A 21,339-nucleotide genomic window follows, 5' to 3' on the forward strand; every position below is an offset into this window, starting at 1 on the left:
CACTTGGTCCTCTTGTCGACCCTTTGTCTCTTCTCTTCGTCCTCTCATCTACCACCAGCCCCGCACCTCGACTTGTTTTATTTTCCGTACATCGAGTTTACACACCGCCTCTTGATTGCCCTCAGTCTACGAATTGCTATCACTCCTCCGATGACCTTTTGCATATACTTTCTTTGCAGAATTTGAGTATACGCGCGGTTATCTGCAGTCATGGCGAGATATTCTCAACCACCTTTCGACTTTTACCACCAGTCCACATCAACTATGGGGGCGAAACCCTCATATCCGGAAGAGGACGAGATGAGCGTATTAGATGACAAGATCCTGGACTCTACTTCCCCCCAACTGTCTACCATTCCCGACCACCGACGTTCTTCATATGATCATGCGCCAGATGCGTATTCGCATCGGGATTCAGTCTGGCCGGACTTTTCGCAACCAGTCTCCAGTGGCCAGTCGCGCCACAATTCTCAAGTCGGCCATGGTCTTTATGATCCCAACCCCAATCCGTTCATGCGGGTCGATGGTGCTCACCCTGCCTCAGCCTATGGTCATCAGACATCCTGGTCCCTGTCTAGGGATTCCGGCTCATGTACCCCAACTGCCATGTACGAGAACTTCCACCCGGATCTGGAGAACAATTCCTCTGCTCCCTTCTCCGGCGGCGCCGTGGGGCCTGTGAGCGCCATCAACATTGCGTCCATGGCATATCGACCAGGCATGGGCTTTGCGCCTCCGGGCGCTATTGCTATGTCCCCACAGTCCAGTCAGGGCTGGATGCCTGCATCGACGGATATGCCCGATGCGATCTCGCGCCCCACAAAGAGCCCGACCTATCGCAACAGCTCGCCGTTGAGTGTTCGGCGGGATGGCATTCGGAAGAAGAACGCCCGCTTCGAGATCCCTGCTGAGCGAACATTGAGCAATATCGACCAACTGATCAATCAGTCGACGAACGAGGAAGAGATCAAGGAACTGAAGCAGCAGAAGCGTCTGCTCCGAAACCGTCAAGCTGCGTAAGTACTCTCAAATGTCTCGTTAGACATATCCCCATCCCAGTTTCATTTGTATGGTTCTGCTAACACCGCGCGATATTTTAGATTGGATTCGCGTCAACGGAAAAAGCTCCACACCGAAAAACTTGAGGAGGAAAAGAAACATTTCACTCAGGTTATCAGTGAACTTGAAGAAGCGTTGCAGAACATGAAGTTGCGTGAGGCTGAGCTCCTCCGTGAAAAGAGCGAGTGGATGGCAGCCCAGCAGCAGATCAACCAGTACATCGAAGGCCTGCACATGGATAAGGATGAGATGCTTCGCGTGCACACTCTGGAGACGGCTGAGCTTCGAAAGAAGAACAATATTCTCAAAGAGACTGTGGAGAAGCTCGAGAGACAGATGAGATCATCAGCTACCACTAATCTCAACACCGACTTCTCTGACTTTGAGAATTTGAGCATGGACAATGCGCCTTGGGAAGACTTTACCATGTCCAACGGTCTTCCTCTCGAGGCGGAGTCTACTCCGGCCACCTCCACGATGCAGTCATCAGCAATGGTGATGTCTACCAACGATAGGGTCACCGAAAAGAGTACCACAGCCAGTGACTACCCTTTCAGCTGGAATGCCTTCTACATGTGTCTGCTCTTTGGCGCGTTCCTTGCTTCGAACGGCCCATCGCTCTCCTCCCGTTCTATTCCGCAATTGTCGGAGGAGTACCGCGCTGAGTCTGCCAACGTCCTGAGGGCTGTCCTCGCCGCCTCTCCGCCCGAGCTCGCACAGGCAAACACTCAACAAGCGGTAGCCTCCTCCTCTGCTGCTCCAATGCCAACGACCATCAGCGGAGCGGAGATGGCTCAGATGACTACGGGTACTGCTCATTCCTCCAACCTCGACGAGCTTCACAGCACCCTCGCGATGCCGACCAAGGAGCAGGAGCGAGAGCAGGTCTTCTCTCTCAATGCTGAACAATACAATGCCTTGACCACATTTGACGAGACTCATGTCGACTACAAGTCTCAGCCCTCTAATCTGCAGCAGGCTTTGGCCGCGATGCGGAACAATGCCGCTCTAAATAAACTGCCGAACAAAGCTACATCTGACGTGTACACCAGATCTTTGATGTGGGATCGCGTTCCCGAGAAGGTGATTCGCGATTTTCAACGCATGGTTCAGGAATATGGCGCTTCCCCCATCAAAGAGGAGCAGTCCGGCTTCGGTCAGACCTGAATAGTATAACCGACAGATTGTTCGTCACAGCGTACTTTAGTCATCTCGTCTCGTTTTCCAGCCGCATTTTTCAGCCAAAGTCACCTTACCCAGCTTGCCTGCCCTTTACCAAAGCAATTTGCACACACTTTTCGTTCTACCGCTTCTCTTCTCGCCTTCATCAACGATTTTCCTTTTTCAGCGAAACATCTTCTAGCGCCTTATGCTGTCGAGCTACGCGACTCTCCTTTGGCCAGATTTAGCCAGATTTAGCCGTATGCATGCATAGACAGCACCATCAACTCTTCTTTCTCCTGGATCTACTCTACAAATAGCCACTATTCGACTTGGTCTGACGAATTAGCGATGTTTTCTTTTCGGTTGCGTCGGCGTACATCTGGTTCTCCTTTTGTCGTGCATCGGGCTTGGGAATGGCTTTCTACGAGCATTCAAGACACTTGCATCTGTACTTTTTTGTTTTTCTCTGTCCCTGTTTTCCTCAGGGTTTGGCATGTTAGGTTTCGGTGGGCCTCACGGTTTTGAAAACAGACACAGGCACAACAGGACAGAGCGTGTTTGTCGAGCGATCGACAGGAACCTTCCATTCTTATTTTGTATTCGGGCTTGCGTTTCTACGTTCTTCATTTTGCGTGGGATTCTATTGCATTTAGTTGTGGACGTGACTGAGCGAGGGCGGCCATCCTCTTACGACTGTTATGATACGATGTATATGACTGAAGCGTGTGTTACTCTTTGTTATCATCTCGACGTTACTTTTTACTTGGTTTTGATCTGGACAGCCGGGCTGCCATTGCAGGTGGTCATTTGAGCGTTTTCTCTGCCTTTCTGCTGCAGGCGCCTTTCCAACTGGAAGTGGCCTGATTTTCTTCTTTCATACACTCTCATGACCCGGTCATTCCACCTGGTCCTGATATTGTACATGGAAGATTGCATAATCGACGTTATGCACTTCCTTTTCTCGGGCTCTCGTTCGTGCCTGGCCACTCTTTTTTTGACGAATTTACTTTGTTGGACGTGAACTACGATGCCATGTTACTGTATATATTAATGCTACGGGCAGATGCCCTCAAATCCCTGTTATGAAACGACTTGATGATGTGAATGGTTGAATTATGCTGCATCCTGAACGTAGACATCTAATCCCTCAGTGACATAGTTGCGTATCTTCCCTTGATCGTTGTATACTTGCCAGCTCGAGATATGGGCGGCAGCGCCCCGATCCTCGGATACTGCTCATCCTCTACTCGAATTAAAAATAGCGAGTGAAGCAGGCTACCACATAAAAAGGTACAATACGAGAGACCGGACATCAACCTTCTTACCAGTAGGCACCTAGTTAGCTATCATCGAGAAAACCAATCTCCGTGGCTTCCAATGAAAGTCACCAGGGCACAGCAGATGTGAATACTACGGAAGGAGCACAGAGTAGTCCAGGTAGCGTACGGTCGTGAAAACAAAGTACATGTGCAGCGATCGGGCTGCAGTGCAAAGATGAGGCTGCATTGGGCCATCCACGCATCGTCCAGCGAAGGATCATAGATCACGTTGTGTTCGTATTACCAAGTATACAATAATAAATGCAGTATGCGGGTTATGCGTCCCGTTAGGCAGCCCTATACATGGATACCAAGATGATACTGAAGCGAATAAGCCCAAGGCAACAGGGTCGAGACATCGAAGAACAAAGATAGAAACATCCGAGGAATGCAAGGGGGTATCATTCGGCGGGTGTCGGGTTTGCGCGTGCCAAGTCGTGCTTCATTTGGGGTTGTATTTCTCTTTCCAGATCCTATCATGAGAAGAAGTGGGTGTCAGCTGTCGGCCTGATGATCGATGGGGTCTAGATGGTTGATTGGAGTTGGGGTGGGCGATGCTGTGGTTGGCTGCGACTGTGACGGCGGCTCGCATGGCGCAGCTTGCCAAAGACACCACGAGAGCCTATCGCTCCAACCAAATCCCCGACCTCTCGCACATCATAACCCTGAGTGGTAATGCGAAGTCGCAGGCTTTTGGCTAAAGACAATAGACTTCGTCACACTCGGTGGAAGCGATTCAATGAAATAGTAGGAAACGGGTGGGAGGTAAGAGGTGCCAAATGCCAGAAAGGGGGTGTTGAAGATAATTGGCAATAAGCAATAACACGTACCAGGAGTTTCCTACTAATTTGTTTCCTTTCTCTTCGGCCAGTCGATAGTACTTGGCAGCCTTGAACTAAGCGTTGAGTGATCGCGAGTCAGCAGAGCCTTGACGGGAGACCAAAAGTACATGAACTCTGGTGATAATTTCAAGCTCCAAAAGAAAGAATGAATGCCCGAGGAGAACAAAATGAGCTAGGGCTTCAAGGCTCAAATCACAGCGCTCTCCTGGATGGGCAGTTGGGAGTCCAGTAATGGCGTACCTTGTCCTTCTTGCCCCCAAAGCCTTCAAGATAGCACCATGCAACCTCGTTCATCGCGTCCGTATCACCCAGATTGGCTGCAGTCTCAAAGTACTGTCGGGCAGCTACCGGGTCTTTTTTGACGCCCCAGCCATTACGATAGCAATTTCCCAGTTCGAAAATGGCCAGTACGAGCTCTCCTTTGGCAGCGCCTCCCTTTTTCATACCTGCCTGGAGTGCTTGAGACTCTATTGATGCGGAATTCGCTGCGGCGGCTGAGAGATATGTCACGGCCTTGTCGGGATCTTGAGGGCAGCCCCAACCATGCCTAGGAGACCGACTTAAAGTTAGACACACTTCTGGATCAAGTAGACAAGTAGACCTTTGTAACCCTCCATACTAAGGCATTGCGAAAGCGATACGGACAAGAGGGGTAGGATTGTCGAGTTTGTACCTCAGTGCAAGCCCATAGAGCACTTGACTCAAAGCGTTGTTCGCACCGTCTGGATCTGCCAGTTGACGGAACATTTCTGTGGACCTTTCAAGCTCTGTATGACGCGATTATTAGTATGGATCCAAATGATGTGCTAGAACAGAAACTCACCGCCAGCCTCGTGAAGACGAATCGCTTCTTGAATATTGACCTAAGCACACCATTAGATACTGACTGATGCACTAAATGGCTTTCAACCAAGCACAGAGACTTACGTCACCTTCTGGATCATTGATCCGACTATGACTGGAACTCCTTGACCGCGCTCCTCCGGCGCTATTTGTCTCTAGCCTATTCGGCGAAGAACGAAGCGATGCTGCTGGCGATCCAGACAGCGGGCTCTGTTGCGCCAGAATCGTTGCGCGCTTCTCCCATTGTGCTTCCCTGTCTTGCTCGTCGACTTTATCGTCCGAAATCTGCGGAAGATCCGACGGGATATTGACTGAGCTCGAGCTAGCACTCCGCGAGCCCCGATCGCGATGCAGCAATTGCGATAGCCGGTGTTCCCCACGCGGTCGACTCGGCGAAGCTGGCTCTGAAGAATCAGACGGGGACCTCGAGCGGCTGAATATGTTCAGTGATCTTCGATGCGTCGAGGAAGATGGTCGCGATGGTTCTAGGAGATCCGATTGAACATGGTCGCCGCTGTGCTCACTGACGTCACCGCCATTGCTCGGCGGGTCGATAACCTCATAAGAAAGTGTATCGGATCGAATGAATTTAATCTCAGGAACAGCGTCCGACGGTACATTCGCCGGATACTGACTCCCTGAGTCGTTGATCCTGTCCTTCTTGTGAAGGATATTGCGCAGAGGCATCTTGCGGCGGGCTTACCGCGGATAGGTGTTTTGCGGGGCGGATACCCGACAATTTACCGAGGGGTCGTTTGGGTGTCTGTCGACGAAAAAAAGGAGCCGTTTGTGTGAAAATAGGATATATTGGACTGATCGAGCTTCATATATCCTCAGGAAAATTATATTCCAGCCTTGTGTTCGTAAGTGGCACGAGGCTGGGATGTGGCTGTGTTAAACTTGTGCTTTGTTTTCTTCGATATTATCACGGATCGCTTGGGATAAATATACTGGTGTCCCTGAGTCGTTCCGTGGTTAGTAGGTCGGTTGTCTTGGCTCCTGGACCACTTCATGGTATAATATATTATGTTTTATATTCATTGCATTCGAATTGTTTCTCAATCCCAGCGTCCGAATTGATGGCCGGACTGTTTCTATTGTGTAAATAGTGATTCTCTGTTGGTTTAGACCTTATGATAAGTTTACAGTGCGTACGCTGAAGCCGAACAAGGGACGAGACATATCTACCAATAATTGGAAAACGTCTTGCAAGAGGAAGTGCATATTTTTATGATTGTAAGCGATATGCACTACAGAAGATTGCAGTGTGCAGATGATCAGCTGGCCTACTGGGAGATAGTACGTCTTGGTACTGAGAGGAGACGCAGGGCAACTATGTGGAGACCTAGGGATCTGGAGCATGATTACATATTAGGGGTTTCAGTATCTGAATGTCGGATGCACCGAGTGATCAGTGATCAGACGGACATGGAAAGGCATTTAGACAGCCGGGGCCGCGCGTGGATAGGGCAAAAACTGGTATTGATATGTCTAATCGAGCACAAAAGTAAAATGGTCAATGATTTTATACATGATGCTAATAACGAGGCTATTCATGTAGAGTCCATTTACTGGGCCTTAGCGGACATGATGCCTGTTTTATATGGTAAGCTTGCGATGGACCAGATAGTATCGGGGCGAATAAGACTTACGCTCGACGTCAGCAACACTCTGCTGAAGAATCTGCTGGAGGACCTTGGGGTTCTCAAGCTCCTTCTGGATCTTGCCAATGACGGACTCTGCGAGCTCACGCTGCTGGCGCTGCTTGACCTGGCTCTCGTAGCGAACCCATGAGTCAAGGACGGACTTGGCCTCAGCGGCCAGAGCGGTGCGCTGCTCGAGCTCATAAGCCTGAGCCTCAAGTTGGGCGGTTTCCTTCAACAACGTATCAGCGCAAACCATTCTGGCTAGATATCGATTCATGGGGCCGAATTTACCCGGGAAACAGCGAAGAGCTGCTTGGTGACATCAACAACGCTGGACAGCTCCTTGACATTGTCCATACGGGCCTTGACAGCGTTGGTGTGGTCGGCACGGGCAGCATTCAGGATGTCCTTGTGCTTCTGGACCTGACCCTGAGCCCACTCACTGTAGAGAGGACCACCGTACTTGGCAACGGCAGTGAAGACACTGAGAAGACAGAAGGCGGCAACGGTTTCCTCGTTCATAACATAGAGCTCGTTGCTGATGGCGGCGACGGAAAGACCGGCGGCGGCGGACAGGATGGCGGTCTTGGACACGAGGGAGTTGCCGGGAAGAGAGTCGATGATCGACTGAGCCTTCTTCTGGGGGTCTTCGGCAGGGACGTTGGAGGCCGAACGAGAGGCAGTCAGGTTGGCAGCGACACTGCGCACGGGAAGGGTCGGCCGGAGCCGGGTAGCACCTAGCTGGGGTTAGCGACTGTGATGAGGTGTTTCATGGCCTTGTAAGAAATCAGGTGCGGCATACCAATGGCGCTCTTAGCCAGACGCGAAGCCATTGTGACGATGAGAAGTCCTTGAAAGATGTGATGGATGAACGGAACTGACGAGAATGAGGTCGGAATGGGGCTTTGGACGGTGCGGAAGACGCTAGCCGCATTGGGCTTGGTGCGGCTGACGGAAAAACTGGTAGCCGAGGAATTATCAAAAAATTAATGGTACGAGGAAGAAGAGGGTTGATTGCAGAAGCACGATTCGGACTCAAATAATAATATTCGGATATTTGCGAACAAAATGCCCCTGCCTACGAACGGAGCCACTGGCTCCAAGAAACGAAAGAACGTCAAAGAAAGTGGAGTGCCCTCGTCCAAGCGCCGTGCAGTCGCTGAGACTCAAAGCGATGGAGAGATGGCCAAGATCCAAGAGCTGGAAGACCAGATTTCTGAGTCGCGAAAGTACTACAACAACATTGTGACACTGATCTCGATGCTCAATGTGGATGGAAATGAGGGAAAGCCTAATTTGGCCGTGGCAGTGTCACTCTGTCGAGTTTTTAGCAGATTGATGGCCCTGGGGAATCTGACCGAGACCAGTCGCGCAGCAGAGAACGAGAAGATCATTGTTGCTTGGCTGAAAGAACGTTGTCGTGAATACCAGAAGGCATTGGTCTCAATCCTTCGTGAAGCAGATCCTTCCTCTCAGGTTTGTCATCCAGGCTTCCCATACACTCGGTTGGCATTTTCTGATCTCGTGGCAGGTTACTGMCTTGACTCTGTGCATGCGCATTATCAACGAACGTGCGACCCATCTACCGGGCGATGATACGCAGGTCTGGCTTTCTGGTCTCTTCAAGAACGTATTCGAGGCTGTTGTCGAAGCCAAGAACGGGCAGGCGTTGAGGTCGGAGTTTTTGGACCAATTCGCGAAGGCATACGAGGATGTGAGATATTACACCTTCGTGCAAGTCTCGTACGTCGCCTGCTCCTCTTTTCCGGGAAACCCGGTCGTATGCTAACTTTGGATACTAGTGACTACACCCAGACAAAAAGAAGCTCCGAAGTCCTCGACATCCTCATCTCAATGCTATCGGAATGCGACAATGTCCCTGGTCCTGAACACAAGTTTGAAAACTTCTACATCAAATCCAGCAAACAAAACAAAAAACTCCTCTCAGTGAACTCGCACAAGAAACGAGCACAGGATGCCTGGCTGGCTATACTTCAGAACAACCTCTCGCATACCCAACGCAAGACCCTGCTGCGCAACATGGTCTACACGATAGAGCCGTGGTTCAGCCGCCCCGAACTGCTCATGGACTTCCTGACAGATTCATACAACGTCGGCGGCGCGACATCCCTCCTCGCCCTCTCGGGTCTCTTCTATCTGATCCAGGAGAAGAACCTGGACTATCCCCAATTCTACCACAGACTATATTCCCTCCTCGACGCCGATCTCCTGCACTCGAAACACCGCTCTCGGTTCTTCCGGCTGATGAACACCTTCCTCTCCTCCACCCACCTTCCCGCTGCGCTTATCGCCAGCTTTATCAAGCGTCTTTCTCGTCTCGCGCTTAATGCGCCCCCCACCGCTATCGTCGTAATCGTTCCCTTCATCTACAATCTACTCAAGAATCACCCGACGTGCACCTTCATGCTCCACCGCGTCGTCCGCGACGAGCAAACGAAGGCCACGCTCGAAGCCGAGGGCATGGATGACCCGTTCGATGTGGACGAGACAGACCCAACCCGCACGAAGGCCATTGAAAGCAGTCTATGGGAAATCGAGACACTCCAGACTCATTACCACCCCAATGTCGCTGCGATTGCCCGGATTATCTCGGAACAGTTCACAAAACAGGCGTACAATCTTGAAGATTTCCTGGACTATACCTACCAGGGCATGCTGCAGGCAGAGCTTGGTACGGAAGACAAGCCGTTCAAGAGAATCCCAGTCGTTGAATACCATATCCCCAAGCGAATATTCACCGACAGATTGCTCGAGGAAGACGGAGGCCAGGACACAGCGCCTGGTAACTTCATGAGAGGCTTATGGAGTTTTGCATGACGGGTCAAAAATCGCGAGATCTGCATGGCTATGCAGGTAATTTGCTTCCTTTAGCGTATATCGTTTGGTGTTATCAAATCCGTTTGATTGTCTATAGACTTCTATGCTAAAAGCTTTTCGAAAAGCAATCCCTACTATCTAATGATTGTCATTACTCCTCGCCTTGACTTGGCAGGAGGTCGTACGAAAATCCTGAGTTATACTTCAACTATACCAAATCATCGGCCAAAAGTGTGATCTCCTTCGAACAAGACCCTGCCAATCTCACCAACTATCCGTTGAAAACCCTTCTGTCGCTGTCCAACCTGAAAAGCTGTCGTCCTGATTCATCAATCTCTCAACATAATGGTAGTACGAATTACCAGAGTGCGTCTCCAAAGGCATGAAGGCGCCAAGCGCTGCAGACTGCTGCGACTCTTGCAACCGGCGGTAGTCATATGGTCCAATCGTCCCAAACGATGGATGCGGAGGGTGTTCGAGGTCGTTTCCGCACAACATTTCATTTGCTTCCGCAACAGGGTCTCCGGGATGATAGTCACAAAAGACGTCCAGGGCAAACACCCCACGCTTCAGGTCGTCGAAAAGCGTGTTTGTGACTCTGACGGGTATCGCTTCTATTTTGGCACGCATCTTCTCCGTGATGCTTTGGGCTTTTTGACGCCTCCGTCTTTGACGCGCACTCACTTCCTCCTCCATTCGTTCGAGCAGATACAGAATCTCCTTCTCAGAAGAAGCCACGGCAACCGCGTGTTCCATTCTGGACGTAAGTTGTTGAAGCTCTTGAGAGACAGCGCGAAAGAGCGCATCGACCTTATTTAACGCTTTCGCGACGTGAGAACAAAGACTTCGAGCGAGTGGTCTCTGGTATACCCGCGCCCAAAATGACATCCAGTAGGAAAATCCAGTCCGGGACTTGCGCAGGCGTGTCAATTCGAGGGTTATGATGACATTGCGACACAAAGCGAGCGTATGCAAAGCCCCGTCGCGAGTCTCTTCCAATGTGACCAGACGTTCAGAGAGGGCCGATTGGGGCCTCTCAGGACCGACCTCCTGGCTTTCATCCTGTCTGTCCAAAGAGCCGTAGAATCGCTGTGACCCATCGATACTCTGTGATGCTGCAGCAAATGATACCGGCTGGTATTCTTGGCAAGTCTGCTGATGTTGATCGCTATGCCCGAGGCCGACGATTAGATCACTCTGCAGATCAGCTTGCGACATTCCAGTGCCGGAAGCTGTGTCATTCCCCAAAAGGTTTGGAGGCTAAAAGGAGATGGAATATAATCCGATGCTAAAGATGATGAAACGAGGGGCAAAACCAAGAACCGTTCAACGGGTGTGTCTCTAAACGAATGACTGTGACCGACTATGCCAGGGAAAATGATGGAAAGTACGATATTGGAGAAAAACGTCTGAACGAGCGTATATGGACGAATGAGTGTAGTTGAGGAAGCAAAGTTCCATCATGAGGAACGAGCAACCACCTGTGACATCCTGGCTACCTGGGATGGAATATGGAACTCAAGTGTGGAAGGAACATCGAAGGGTTTCCGCTGATGCGGGTGGCGCTCAAGCGATTGCAACTGGGATGGAGGACAGACCGATGCATCCGGGCCTTCTTGCATTACAGTAAGCGATAAGCTTGCATCTTTACTTATCCAGTCAGGCGGGTCCCTCCCATGGGGTGGTATTAATCTCCTTACTATATGGGCTTGTCTTTTCCGACATTGATATTGTTTCCGCTTTCGGTAATCATCGAGCATGTCACCGTTACCATTGTCATAGTACCTAAGTGCCTCCACACGGCATTGTAAGAATCGATCATAGTTTAAGAAACAAGACGAGGGATTTTGAGAGCAGGAATGAGCTCCGTCGAGAAGAGTATATCACTGGCAATTGACTTTGCCTTGGCACCTGAGATTAGGTGCTAGAAGGAGAACAGGGGGTGGGAGAAGTACAACTATATCATATCATCCTTTGCAGCTTGCAAGGATGATCACGATCGGATCTGGCAGATCAAGCAGGGACTGGATAGATTCAAGCTTCGGTAATGGCATGGCTATTAGATACATGCGATTAGGTTGATTTCCCCTGAGCTCTGGCTTCTCAGCCTCCAATGCAGGGTCACCGACCCCCTTGCAGGGAAACACGACCGACTCGAGAATGTCAATCAACAAGAGGATCGAATAGCACTATAATTCTGAATTTATTCAAGGGGTTGTTTATTCATCATTAGAGTGCACAATTGATCGTAGGAGCCGGAAGCCGGTAGTTAGTTGGGCTCTTTTCCAAGTTGCATACTGAGGGGAGCGGTCTATAGCGAGGCTGCTCGTTCACTAGCTTGAGCCAGTGAGAGACAATCAAGCTGGACATATTAGTCGACGGAGATCCTCCCTCGTTGCTAATGAACATGCTGCAGGCAAGATCCCCTTCGCAAGCAGAATGGGTCATGGCTGCTTATGGCATCCAAGTCCCGAAAGGTGGAAGAGAATGAGATACTCATATAGGAACGCTTGGGGTAAACATCGATCATCTCAGCCACTTATGGAGGCTACCTTAAGGTACCTTATAGTTAGTTAGACCATTTGAGACCTTGCAAAAGGCCTCAGCATGCTCTTTGAACATTATCACGAGTAAATGCACATTCAAATCTCATTCCGCAAGTTTAGTTGAGTTTGCGTTGCCGAAGCACATTCCCAGAAACGACCTATGTTATACACGGCATTTGTTGATTGGAATGCGTTCAGAATGTACGACGCGTGTGACAAATACCTCTTGTTGTTTTTGCATAAATGAAGTGATTCGGCAGCTCGCAATGATCCCGTGGTCATCATCTCGAAGTCCGATTCTTCAGTCGTTCTTTCCGCGGGATTCATAGTCCCCACCTCCTTGCTACTTCGTTCATCAGTGAGATATCATCGCCGGTATAAAGAAGGAGTCTTTGGACTCGAAGTTTGTGTACTCGACGACTCGAAAGGGCTCCAGTCAATCGTGCCTGCCGCTGGTCTTCAGGTGGCGCCCATATACCATCTACAGTCCGCCAGGTTGCTGTTCTCGAATCCCAGTGCCGTCTCCGAAGCTCAGAATTTCTGGTTCATCTGCATCTTTATGTGCATTAGACTCCATTCAACTATTTAGCTGTGCTCTTGCTCTTGTTCTTGCTTCGATGTTGGTGTCTCCCCACCCCGAACAGGACTAATCGCTGGCGTCTAATTCTGATAGCGTTACAAATCACGATGTTTTGGTCGAGGACCTTTCTGGCGACATGGGCCTGCCTGGCTGAGCTGGGCGCCGCTCAGATGCTGGCCTTCACAACATGGCCAACCCACATCTACCAGGGCAAACCAGCTACGGTGACTTGGTTGGGGGCTCCTGATGTTGTACGTAAACGCGAATGCCTTTTCCGTCAGATGATCACGCCTTACTCACCATAGCTGTGCTTAGCCTGCCACCATTTATCTGCGCAAAGGTGATGCAAACAACCTCGACCACGTCCAAGTCTTGACTACCGATGCGAAAGGCGGATCCTTCACTTTTGTTCCTGACGATTCCTTGCCCGATGGTTCAGACTATGCCTTGGAAATCCAGCAAGGCGCCGAGGAGAACTATTCTGGACTGATGACACTTGGGAACCCTGGCAGCAAGCCTCCGAGTCCTCCGAGTCCTCAAAGCCCTCAAAGCCCTCAGAGTCCTCCGAAGCCCACAGAAGATGTTAAGCCGCAGAACATCTCCACACCCACCCCTCAGGATGACGCCTCACCCCATCACGGCACCGACACCTCACCTGACGACAACTGGGAAACAGAGGTCGCCAAGGGTAACAATGCCCAATTCACCGATGTTGAAGATATGTCGAAAGGATCTAACTCAAACTTCACTCACGGCAAGAGCGCAATGGCGGCTAAGTTAGCAACCAGCGGAGCTTCTATTGAAAACGTGTACCTTGGCTGGGTCCTGGCCACAGCATGCGTCTTGTTCTATGTCGCCGAATAGGGTGGGATTTGGGTGACCGAATTCGGAGCCAGGCATCCAGTCATCATTTGCCAATGCTTGAACACATTGGCTTCGGAATGCTTCTGCTTTATTTCGCTGTACATAGTACCCATTGTATTCAAAAAGTCCTGTGACGTCGGGGTGTGTCCTCAAGAAATCGGGTCATGATGGTTGTTGAATTCTGTTGTACCTTTCAGGGCAGATCAAGCACCGACCAATTGTTGGATCGACCCTGCGAGCCTCATCCACAGTATAATCATTACTGCTTTGACTGAAGAAATGCAATTGGGGATGATATGGATAATTTGATTATGAGAACAAAGCACTTCCAAGTTTATGTTTCACAATCAATGTGGGCTGTTGGACAGAAAGCTGTTAGTGTCCACTCTTAGTGGCTGGCTCTCCTCCATGGATGTGCTTTTCCTGTCCAGTTCGCACTGCTCATTCGTACCTGACCAGATTATTATAAAACCTCATCACTCATCAATTCTTGATGATAGTGATTGCTACTGCTGTTTCTTGACAGTAGTCCATTCATTTATATATCTCTTTAAGACTTATATCTTAACCTGTATATCCTTCATTTACACTCATTAAACTGTAACCAATTTCGCTCTTTGATTACTCTCTACTGTGCGCAGTTTGTGACAGTAAGTTAACCACCACTAGTTTTGAACCATTCCAGGTCAATCTCTATTTATTTGCACTGCAGCTTTGTTATGTGTCTCGGCGATGACAAAGCATAGAACTCATCATGTCAACAGTTCAGCTGGAGCTCTTTTGCATCCCATCCTTGATCTCCACAAGGGTATGTCTCCTCTTCGTCTTTTGGTCTTTATTCCCGTCGTCTCCATCCTCGATTCCCATGCATTCCGGAGCTTCGGGATCCCCGACTTGCACCTCCTTCGCTTCGCACCTTCCCTGGGCATTGGGGATAGCCTCGGTGTTGCAGGCAATTGCTATCAACATCGCCCGTACTGCTGAAGGTCGATCGCTACTGCTTCGAGCTTGCCATTCCTTACTAACACTTAGCCTGCATTCCAACYCCCCCCCCCCCCGGCCCCTATAATGGCCAGGCTGGTGCGATCAAAGAAGAATGCTGCAAGGGCAGAAAGTGACAATGCTGACCCGGAGACGCTTGCGTCACCTCCGTTAGGTTCTCCGAGACCCCCTCGTGTCAGCTTACCTCATGTGGAAACCCAGTTGAATATGCATCAGTACAATGGTTTATTCGATGTCAGCTCATCTGAATGCCAAAAGGCAACTATAGCCGTAGAGACTTCTCCGGGTAGGTCGGTCCATCTCGTGTCAGCGTGGTGATACTTGAAACTAGTTGCTCGCTTCGAATTGTTTAATGCTGATTTGTCTTTGCGCATGTTGTTAGATTCCACATCCGCGAGCCCACGTACTGCCTCGAATTTTCCGAGCGGCGATGCTCCTACCGCCGAATGGTCCTCAGCCGTTGGCCATGCGGCCACAGGCAAATCTGGCCGTGTCATCCATAACCTTCAAGAAGAAATCGCACGTTTGACTCGCGAATGCAGTGTGTATCGCTCACGGGCGGAAGAAACTCAGCGGATGAACGATGCTTTTAAGATGCAGGTACAGAACATGACCGAGCGTCTTCGGAATCTTGAGCAGGCCAACGAAACGAATCTACATTCGATCCGGCGCAAGGACAAGAAAATTGAGGAGTTACGGACCGAAATACAGAGCGAGAAGGAAAGACGACGTCGAGCAGAAGGAGAGACCGATAAGTTCCAGCAACTGATGAACGAGGCTCGTGATGAATTCCATCGAAAATGCGCGGAGCTACAAGAGATTGCCAATCACTCTCGGACACAGTACGACGTGCTTGCGAAGGCCGGACAACGTGAACGCGCAGATCAGCAGAGGAAACTCAAAGCGATACGGGATGATTTCCTCACTTTGAAAGCAGAACATGAAAAGAGAGACGTACAGCTAGAACGCCTGGATGCGGTCATGGCGCAGAAAAATCGCGAAATCGAGATAGGTAGAGAGAGATTTGATCAGCTCTTCGAGGACTACGAAGCATACAAAAAGGCTCACGACGAGGAGGTGCGGGCCTTGATCGAAAGGAACTATCAAGGCGCAGCCAACATTGATAGTGCTCTCGCCTCTCTCAAGGCGACCGAAGAGAAAATGAAATGGGCTATCCAAGTCAAGAACGAGATTAAAGATGCCCGATGAACCAGCGACCCATTTTACAGGTTCGCCTTCGAGGGATGCAGCTTGTCGGCAAAAGGCTTCGTCGATTCTGGAGTTAGCGAACTAAGATCGATCCTATAACTTATTCCGTGCTATTCCATTCTCCTACCCCTATCCCAGTCTGCGATTCACGTCCATAGCAGGCTCATTCGAACGAATGTCGCTGTCGATGTTACACGGTATGTTCGAATTGTTCTTTATACTGCTCGCAGTGAGCCTTGGCTCACGCATCTGACTTGGTGTCCCAGTTGCTTAATACTTCCTGGAGTTCGGGAGTGCTTGATACCCTAGGACATTCGCGTTTTTCCTCTCCTTGACGGTCTTTGATTAGAGTTCCGTTTTGTTTGCAAATAGACCATAATAAACACGGATACCAGATAAATGCATAGAATAGTCTGCCAAATGTGCTTTGAAGAATGCGGTTCAGGGGAGACTTCTTCTACTCTTTTTCTGGATCGAGCCCAAGGAGGTACCTACCTATAATTCACTGCATTCACAGGGAATCAATCACAAATCCTACCATATAATAGCAAGCCTTTCACTTCCTCCTTATTCTTTACGTGTCAATGAGAGAGTGAATAGGTTCGCCCTTGGGAGACTGTCCATGCCTTCACACTTTTCTGCATCTATCCGCCTACTGATAAACAATACATTCAGTGGCTGCATCTACCCTCTTGATTTGGTTTGTATTAAACAAATCAAGCACCCTATGGAATACCCATTGTCATTCACCTCTTTTCTTTTTTGTTCGCTTGTGATTCTGGTGACTAAGGAGAAATTGTTCCTCATTTGGTTTTCATACAGTGTTGCGTTCGTCTTCCTTCTTCTTTGGGGAAATCAGGAGCACTACCTTATCTTCCTACGAGCTTCGCAATATCTCTCGATTGAGCATCACTCTTCATACCTCAATTCTTTCTTTATTACCATCGGCTTACTCTTGCTTTCTTCGACCACGTTTCTTCCCTTTCTGAACCAACCTCAGCTAGTGCGGGCACTGCTGTTTCTGAAGTATTGACACAATGGCGACGAAGCAAAGACTGACGCTCGCCTCCATGTGGGCATTCGAAGCTATCGGGGTGAGCTGATGATTGTAATGACGGGATGCCAATGAATTCTCTGCTGACCAAAGTATGAACAGGTTAAGGAGGTAGAGGTAGAGGTCAAGTGTGTATCGACCATAGCACGCATGCTTGTCATTCAGCTGACACAACAAAACCAGGAACACAATCCCTCAGGTTGATTCGCTCGAATATTTCCAGACAGACGATGTTGGTTCCCATGTCCTTTCACAACATCGTACTAACCGGGATTTCCAATAGGTACTTGTGACCAAAGGCAATGTTGAGAGCTTTATCTCAAAGGTGGCATCTGCATTTGCCGGCTTCATCGAAGAGCAGAAAGACAAAGATCTCCTAGACGTAAGCCATTTCCTATTTCTTTGCTAATCGGACTGTGGAGAAGTCAAGTAGGTTTATACTAATTATCGTTTTATTCAGATGCCACGAGTGCGTCAACTGGATGTCCCTGCAGTGCTTTCTGACGAGGGGCTTCCGGCCATGGACTCACCTGAGAAGCATCAAGGGGCGAGTCTGTTAGTCCTGGACGATGATTCCGACGAAGATATCGTTCCTTACTCGAGAAATCATGCCATCAAGTTCTGGAAATCTCCTAACGGAGGTTTGGGTTGCTTTTCCAACAACTTCCATGATGTCCTAGCAGGTGTTGCCACTGCCACAGGCACCGAAATCGCAATAGTGGATGAATTACAAGGCATACGGGTTTCCGGGACCACCGAGGATGTGGACGACGCTCTGACGAAGCTTATTCAAATTGAGAAACCCTTGGTCAGTAGGCGTGCTGCTCAAAACTTGTTCTTATGCTGACAACTGACGAGTGTTTATTAGTCCTTCTCTCTCGCTCCCAACATCACAAACATCATGATTGTCCCACACAAGGACGGCAGCCGCTTCCGCATCCAGAACTACAGCAGTGTGAATCCTGACGCTCCCCGTCGTGTTCTAGAGGATCCAAAAATGTGTTCCAACATTGACTTTGGTCGAATGTGCGTCACCGTGGGTCTGTCCTTCAACAATGATTCTCAAGTGTGGACTATACCCGATAATCGACTCAATCCGCCACCCATCAGCGAGGAAGCTGGGCCATCTCGCATCTGGAATGATTTTACCTTCCAGGAGATTGGGAAGGCGGACGAGTTTGTTGACATTGAATCAATAATCGAGAATGATCCCTCAAACCCTCAGACTTTGATCTCTGGCATTGCACCTCCCCATCCTTTCCTCACTGCAGACAAGGCCAAGCAAGTCAACCAGTGGGTTGTGGAAAGGGCTGAGATGCAGCCAACCGAGCATGGACCCGAGCCCGAGCCCGAGCCCGAGTTTGAGCTTGAGCTTGAGCCTGATTTCGAGCTCCAGCCCGAATGTGAGCGCCGCGACGTTCTCCAGCCTGAACGCAAGCGCGAGACAGCAATTGCTCTTCAAAGCAAAAGACCACCTGGAATGAAGACGCGAAAGGCCGCAACAACGGCCAAAGTTGAAGCGCCACCCGAGCAACCTCAAGCAAATGAAGCCAAGCCTGTGGTCATCGGTCTCACGGAGACTACTGCCACCCCCCGTAAGCGTTGGACTATGCTGTACAGTTCCGGCGCGGAGGATGCAACTGCTGATGACAGTGACGCACTTAACTCTGAAAGTTCGAATTTAAACGATATGCTCGAGCTTCCTGGCGATTTGCTGGTCTTCGCGAAGCCCCAAACCCCAGAAAACAAAGTACGCCTTCCCGACAACTTCGACGCTGGCAAGTATGGTCTCAACCAGTCTCTACGCCAAACCCCTAAAGAGAAAAGTTATAGTCCAAGCTTCAAAAGGATTATGCCGGTCAAGTCAAAGAGGAATCCAAGCAACCCTAACGAGCTTATTGACGTCTTTGAGCCCGCGAATAATGCTGTAGTTGGCACTCTCTCTCGAATCCAGTTCAATCAGCCTCCATTAATTCCTGACAGCTCGGTCAATGCGTATACCACGAACACCCGAAATATTTGTTTGCAGGAGATGTCTGATGCGAATTCTAAGAACATCAAGAGCGGACTTCCAAGCTGCAGGATGGACCATAGCATTCCTTCTGGTTCCGGCAGCACCGAATCTATTTTCGGCCGTGCAGCACCAGGTGACGAAAATCTCCAGGAGCAGGAAAATAGATTATCACTTCTGAAAAAGTTCCTTCAAGAGCGGACAGACAAGGTACCCCATCCCGGTGGTCATGGTCAAACACATACCTCCAGGTATGAATTCAACAAGCTGCTGGTGAAGGAAAGCCTGGCAAAGCTTGAAACTGTCCATCGAGACCAAGATAGACAAGGATCTGATGAAACAAGCACCAGAGAGTTCTATCGTACCATGGGTCACAAGACGGCAAAGCCGACAAATAAAGCCAAGAGCAAATCTGAGATTAAAGCGAAAAGACAAGCCACGCTTGAGGATGCTTGGGGATTCTTCAAGAAGCCAGTGAAGAAAACTCCGGCAGATGCGCAGACACCAATGCCGAGAGGTACCCAGAGGAGCGAAAGAGCGGCCCTCAATATGGCTGGGAGCAGAAAGAACGAGCTGGCTACAGAGTTAGCAGAAAATAGCATGACTCAAGATGTTGAGAATTTATTTGAAGCCTCGAAGCAAACATTGGAAGCTGCTGAATACTTTCAAGGATCTCTGAACTTGGAAGTTCAGCTCGGACTGATACTGATACCGCTTCTGCCAAAGACTTGTAGTGAAGGCTCGACCGTCTCTTTGACGGAATGGACGAAGATCTTCCAGTCACAAACTGGCATTCCCTCTCCGACAACCAAATTTATTAGCCGACTTACGACCTCTGGCATTGATATTGATTATCTGGTTGATCTGAAGACATCTACACCTGAAGGGAAAAGGCGCATTTTTGAGCAGGACTACAGCGAATACAGCGTGTTCTACGAATTCCACTGTCGCACTCGAACCAGTCAGATGCTCGCCATATCTGTGGATGAGCAAGGAAAATTTAACATCAAAAAGCCCACCGTTGCTCTTGGTGCTGTCAATTTGCACTTTCCACGCCAGGTCTGGGATGCAAGCGTCGTTCTTAGTGGTACCCCAAACGATGCAGCTGTTGACCGAGAGTTCGAAGAGGCGGCGAAGTACCTCATCGACCACCTATGGGTTCAACCAGATACCTCACTTGTTCAGATCTTCACGCGGCTCCCTCCAGGCGACAAGATCACGATTGAGAAAGTCTACATGAAACGTTGGACTCGTCATCGCTTCGTTCGTCCTCCGAAGAGTATCATTGCCGCCAAGCGGGCCAGTCATATCAGGAGCAATAGTGCTATGACAGCGGAGACTGACTTGAATAGCGATTCCACTGACAAGAGCCAGTCATCCGCAGAAAACGAAGCAGAGGCTATGGAGAATCAAGATATCTTTCTTCAAGTCATGGAAGTGCAAGATCTATGTGTTGGATCCTGTTCGTCCGACGTTCGGGCGGTGACAGCCTGCTGTGCTTCGCTGCCTGAGATGACAGAAAACGGCCGCCAGTGGTATGAAGCGTCTCTTGTAAGCTCGGCTATCGAAGCCATTCTGAGTACGAATGCGAACCTTGAAATTGGAGAACGAACTGACGAATGGCGGTGCTCTGACCTGCTGGGAAGAGATGCCACCCTTCTTCATGGGAATGCGAGTGAGTCCTGTGGTCCAAATACAACACTCAGCCCCGTCTCTAAAGCCATTGGCATTGCTGGCCTCGGAGATCTTCTGCGGTTGACAAAAACTGTTGTCGAGAAAATGGACGGGGTCGGATTCTGGAACAACGGTCTGAACCATGATTCAGTACAGGCGCCGTCGATCGCCGGCTCGGTTGGCACTCTAGATCAGACGGTTCGACTTGAGCCAAGAAGCTTGGAATTCGATGATTTAGAAAGCGTCAAGGAATTTGGAAGCGTCATGGTCACTACAATGACTAAGAAGTCTTCCGGTGGATCTTCTGTGAAAGACAAGGAGCAACTCGAGATCGACTACTGGTAATAGCTGGTGCTGGTATCTTCTGATGCCGATCATCGTTGTTCTGGGTCATTCTACAAGATAGCAATGATCGAAAGAATGGGGCCGCTGGGAATGAGGAAGTCTATTGACAAGAGACCTAGAGAAGGGACAACTGACTGTAACCAGAAGACGACACAACACAGTATGAGAGAAGAAGGGCATGGAAACGAACCGCAGATAGGCGCTTAGCGATATTCTTTCTTCTACAACAGAACATGATACAATTTCCTTTAGAACAAGTTCAGCGTCTTCCTGATCGAGGTCTATACCTCTTTTGACCGAGCCGATGTAACTCATAGAATGCTTGTGTGGAGAATCCAACGGT

At 49.6% G+C, this 21,339-nt stretch overlaps 8 protein-coding genes across 8 annotated transcripts; 5 read left to right on the forward strand and 3 right to left on the reverse strand.

The window, feature by feature from the left end:
* Positions 1 to 264: 264 nt before the first annotated feature.
* Positions 265 to 2,226, forward strand: Aspvir_003003 (putative bZIP transcription factor; the record flags this gene model as incomplete). The annotated part of the gene is made up of 2 exons (XM_043274592.1): positions 265 to 1,016; positions 1,101 to 2,226. 2 exons carry the CDS (start codon positions 265 to 267, stop codon positions 2,224 to 2,226), a joined length of 1,878 nt encoding a protein of 625 aa, XP_043130527.1.
* A 1,758-nt stretch (positions 2,227 to 3,984) lies between these two features.
* Positions 3,985 to 5,914, reverse strand: Aspvir_003004 (tetratricopeptide repeat protein; the record flags this gene model as incomplete). The annotated part of the gene is made up of 6 exons (XM_043274593.1): positions 3,985 to 4,015; positions 4,373 to 4,437; positions 4,625 to 4,931; positions 5,058 to 5,151; positions 5,208 to 5,247; positions 5,312 to 5,914. The coding sequence occupies 6 exons, from the start codon at positions 5,912 to 5,914 to the stop codon at positions 3,985 to 3,987; spliced, it is 1,140 nt and encodes a 379-aa protein (XP_043130528.1).
* Positions 5,915 to 6,795: 881 nt separating this feature from the next.
* On the reverse strand, positions 6,796 to 7,706 carry atp4 (F1F0 ATP synthase subunit 4; the record flags this gene model as incomplete). Its single annotated transcript, XM_043274594.1, has 4 exons — positions 6,796 to 6,821; positions 6,880 to 7,102; positions 7,165 to 7,610; positions 7,676 to 7,706. The coding sequence occupies 4 exons, from the start codon at positions 7,704 to 7,706 to the stop codon at positions 6,796 to 6,798; spliced, it is 726 nt and encodes a 241-aa protein (XP_043130529.1).
* A 235-nt stretch (positions 7,707 to 7,941) lies between these two features.
* noc4 (ribosome biosynthesis protein NOC4) lies at positions 7,942 to 9,711 on the forward strand (the record flags this gene model as incomplete). Its single annotated transcript, XM_043274595.1, has 3 exons — positions 7,942 to 8,349; positions 8,405 to 8,616; positions 8,676 to 9,711. The coding sequence occupies 3 exons, from the start codon at positions 7,942 to 7,944 to the stop codon at positions 9,709 to 9,711; spliced, it is 1,656 nt and encodes a 551-aa protein (XP_043130530.1).
* A 264-nt stretch (positions 9,712 to 9,975) lies between these two features.
* Positions 9,976 to 10,929, reverse strand: Aspvir_003007 (uncharacterized protein; the record flags this gene model as incomplete). Its single annotated transcript, XM_043274596.1, has 1 exon — positions 9,976 to 10,929. The coding sequence occupies one exon, from the start codon at positions 10,927 to 10,929 to the stop codon at positions 9,976 to 9,978; it is 954 nt and encodes a 317-aa protein (XP_043130531.1).
* A 2,015-nt stretch (positions 10,930 to 12,944) lies between these two features.
* Positions 12,945 to 13,701, forward strand: Aspvir_003008 (GPI anchored serine-threonine rich family protein; the record flags this gene model as incomplete). Its single annotated transcript, XM_043274597.1, has 2 exons — positions 12,945 to 13,088; positions 13,153 to 13,701. 2 exons carry the CDS (start codon positions 12,945 to 12,947, stop codon positions 13,699 to 13,701), a joined length of 693 nt encoding a protein of 230 aa, XP_043130532.1.
* A 1,068-nt stretch (positions 13,702 to 14,769) lies between these two features.
* On the forward strand, positions 14,770 to 15,912 carry Aspvir_003009 (uncharacterized protein; the record flags this gene model as incomplete). Its single annotated transcript, XM_043274598.1, has 2 exons — positions 14,770 to 14,989; positions 15,086 to 15,912. The coding sequence occupies 2 exons, from the start codon at positions 14,770 to 14,772 to the stop codon at positions 15,910 to 15,912; spliced, it is 1,047 nt and encodes a 348-aa protein (XP_043130533.1).
* A 1,037-nt stretch (positions 15,913 to 16,949) lies between these two features.
* Positions 16,950 to 20,996, forward strand: Aspvir_003010 (uncharacterized protein; the record flags this gene model as incomplete). The annotated part of the gene is made up of 4 exons (XM_043274599.1): positions 16,950 to 17,006; positions 17,250 to 17,348; positions 17,427 to 17,774; positions 17,835 to 20,996. The coding sequence occupies 4 exons, from the start codon at positions 16,950 to 16,952 to the stop codon at positions 20,994 to 20,996; spliced, it is 3,666 nt and encodes a 1,221-aa protein (XP_043130534.1).
* Positions 20,997 to 21,339: the final 343 nt, after the last annotated feature.

The sequence above is a fragment of the Aspergillus viridinutans genome, assembly GCF_018404265.1.
Source record: "Aspergillus viridinutans IFM 47045 DNA, scaffold_13, whole genome shotgun sequence".
Lineage (NCBI taxonomy): Eukaryota > Fungi > Ascomycota > Eurotiomycetes > Eurotiales > Aspergillaceae > Aspergillus > Aspergillus viridinutans.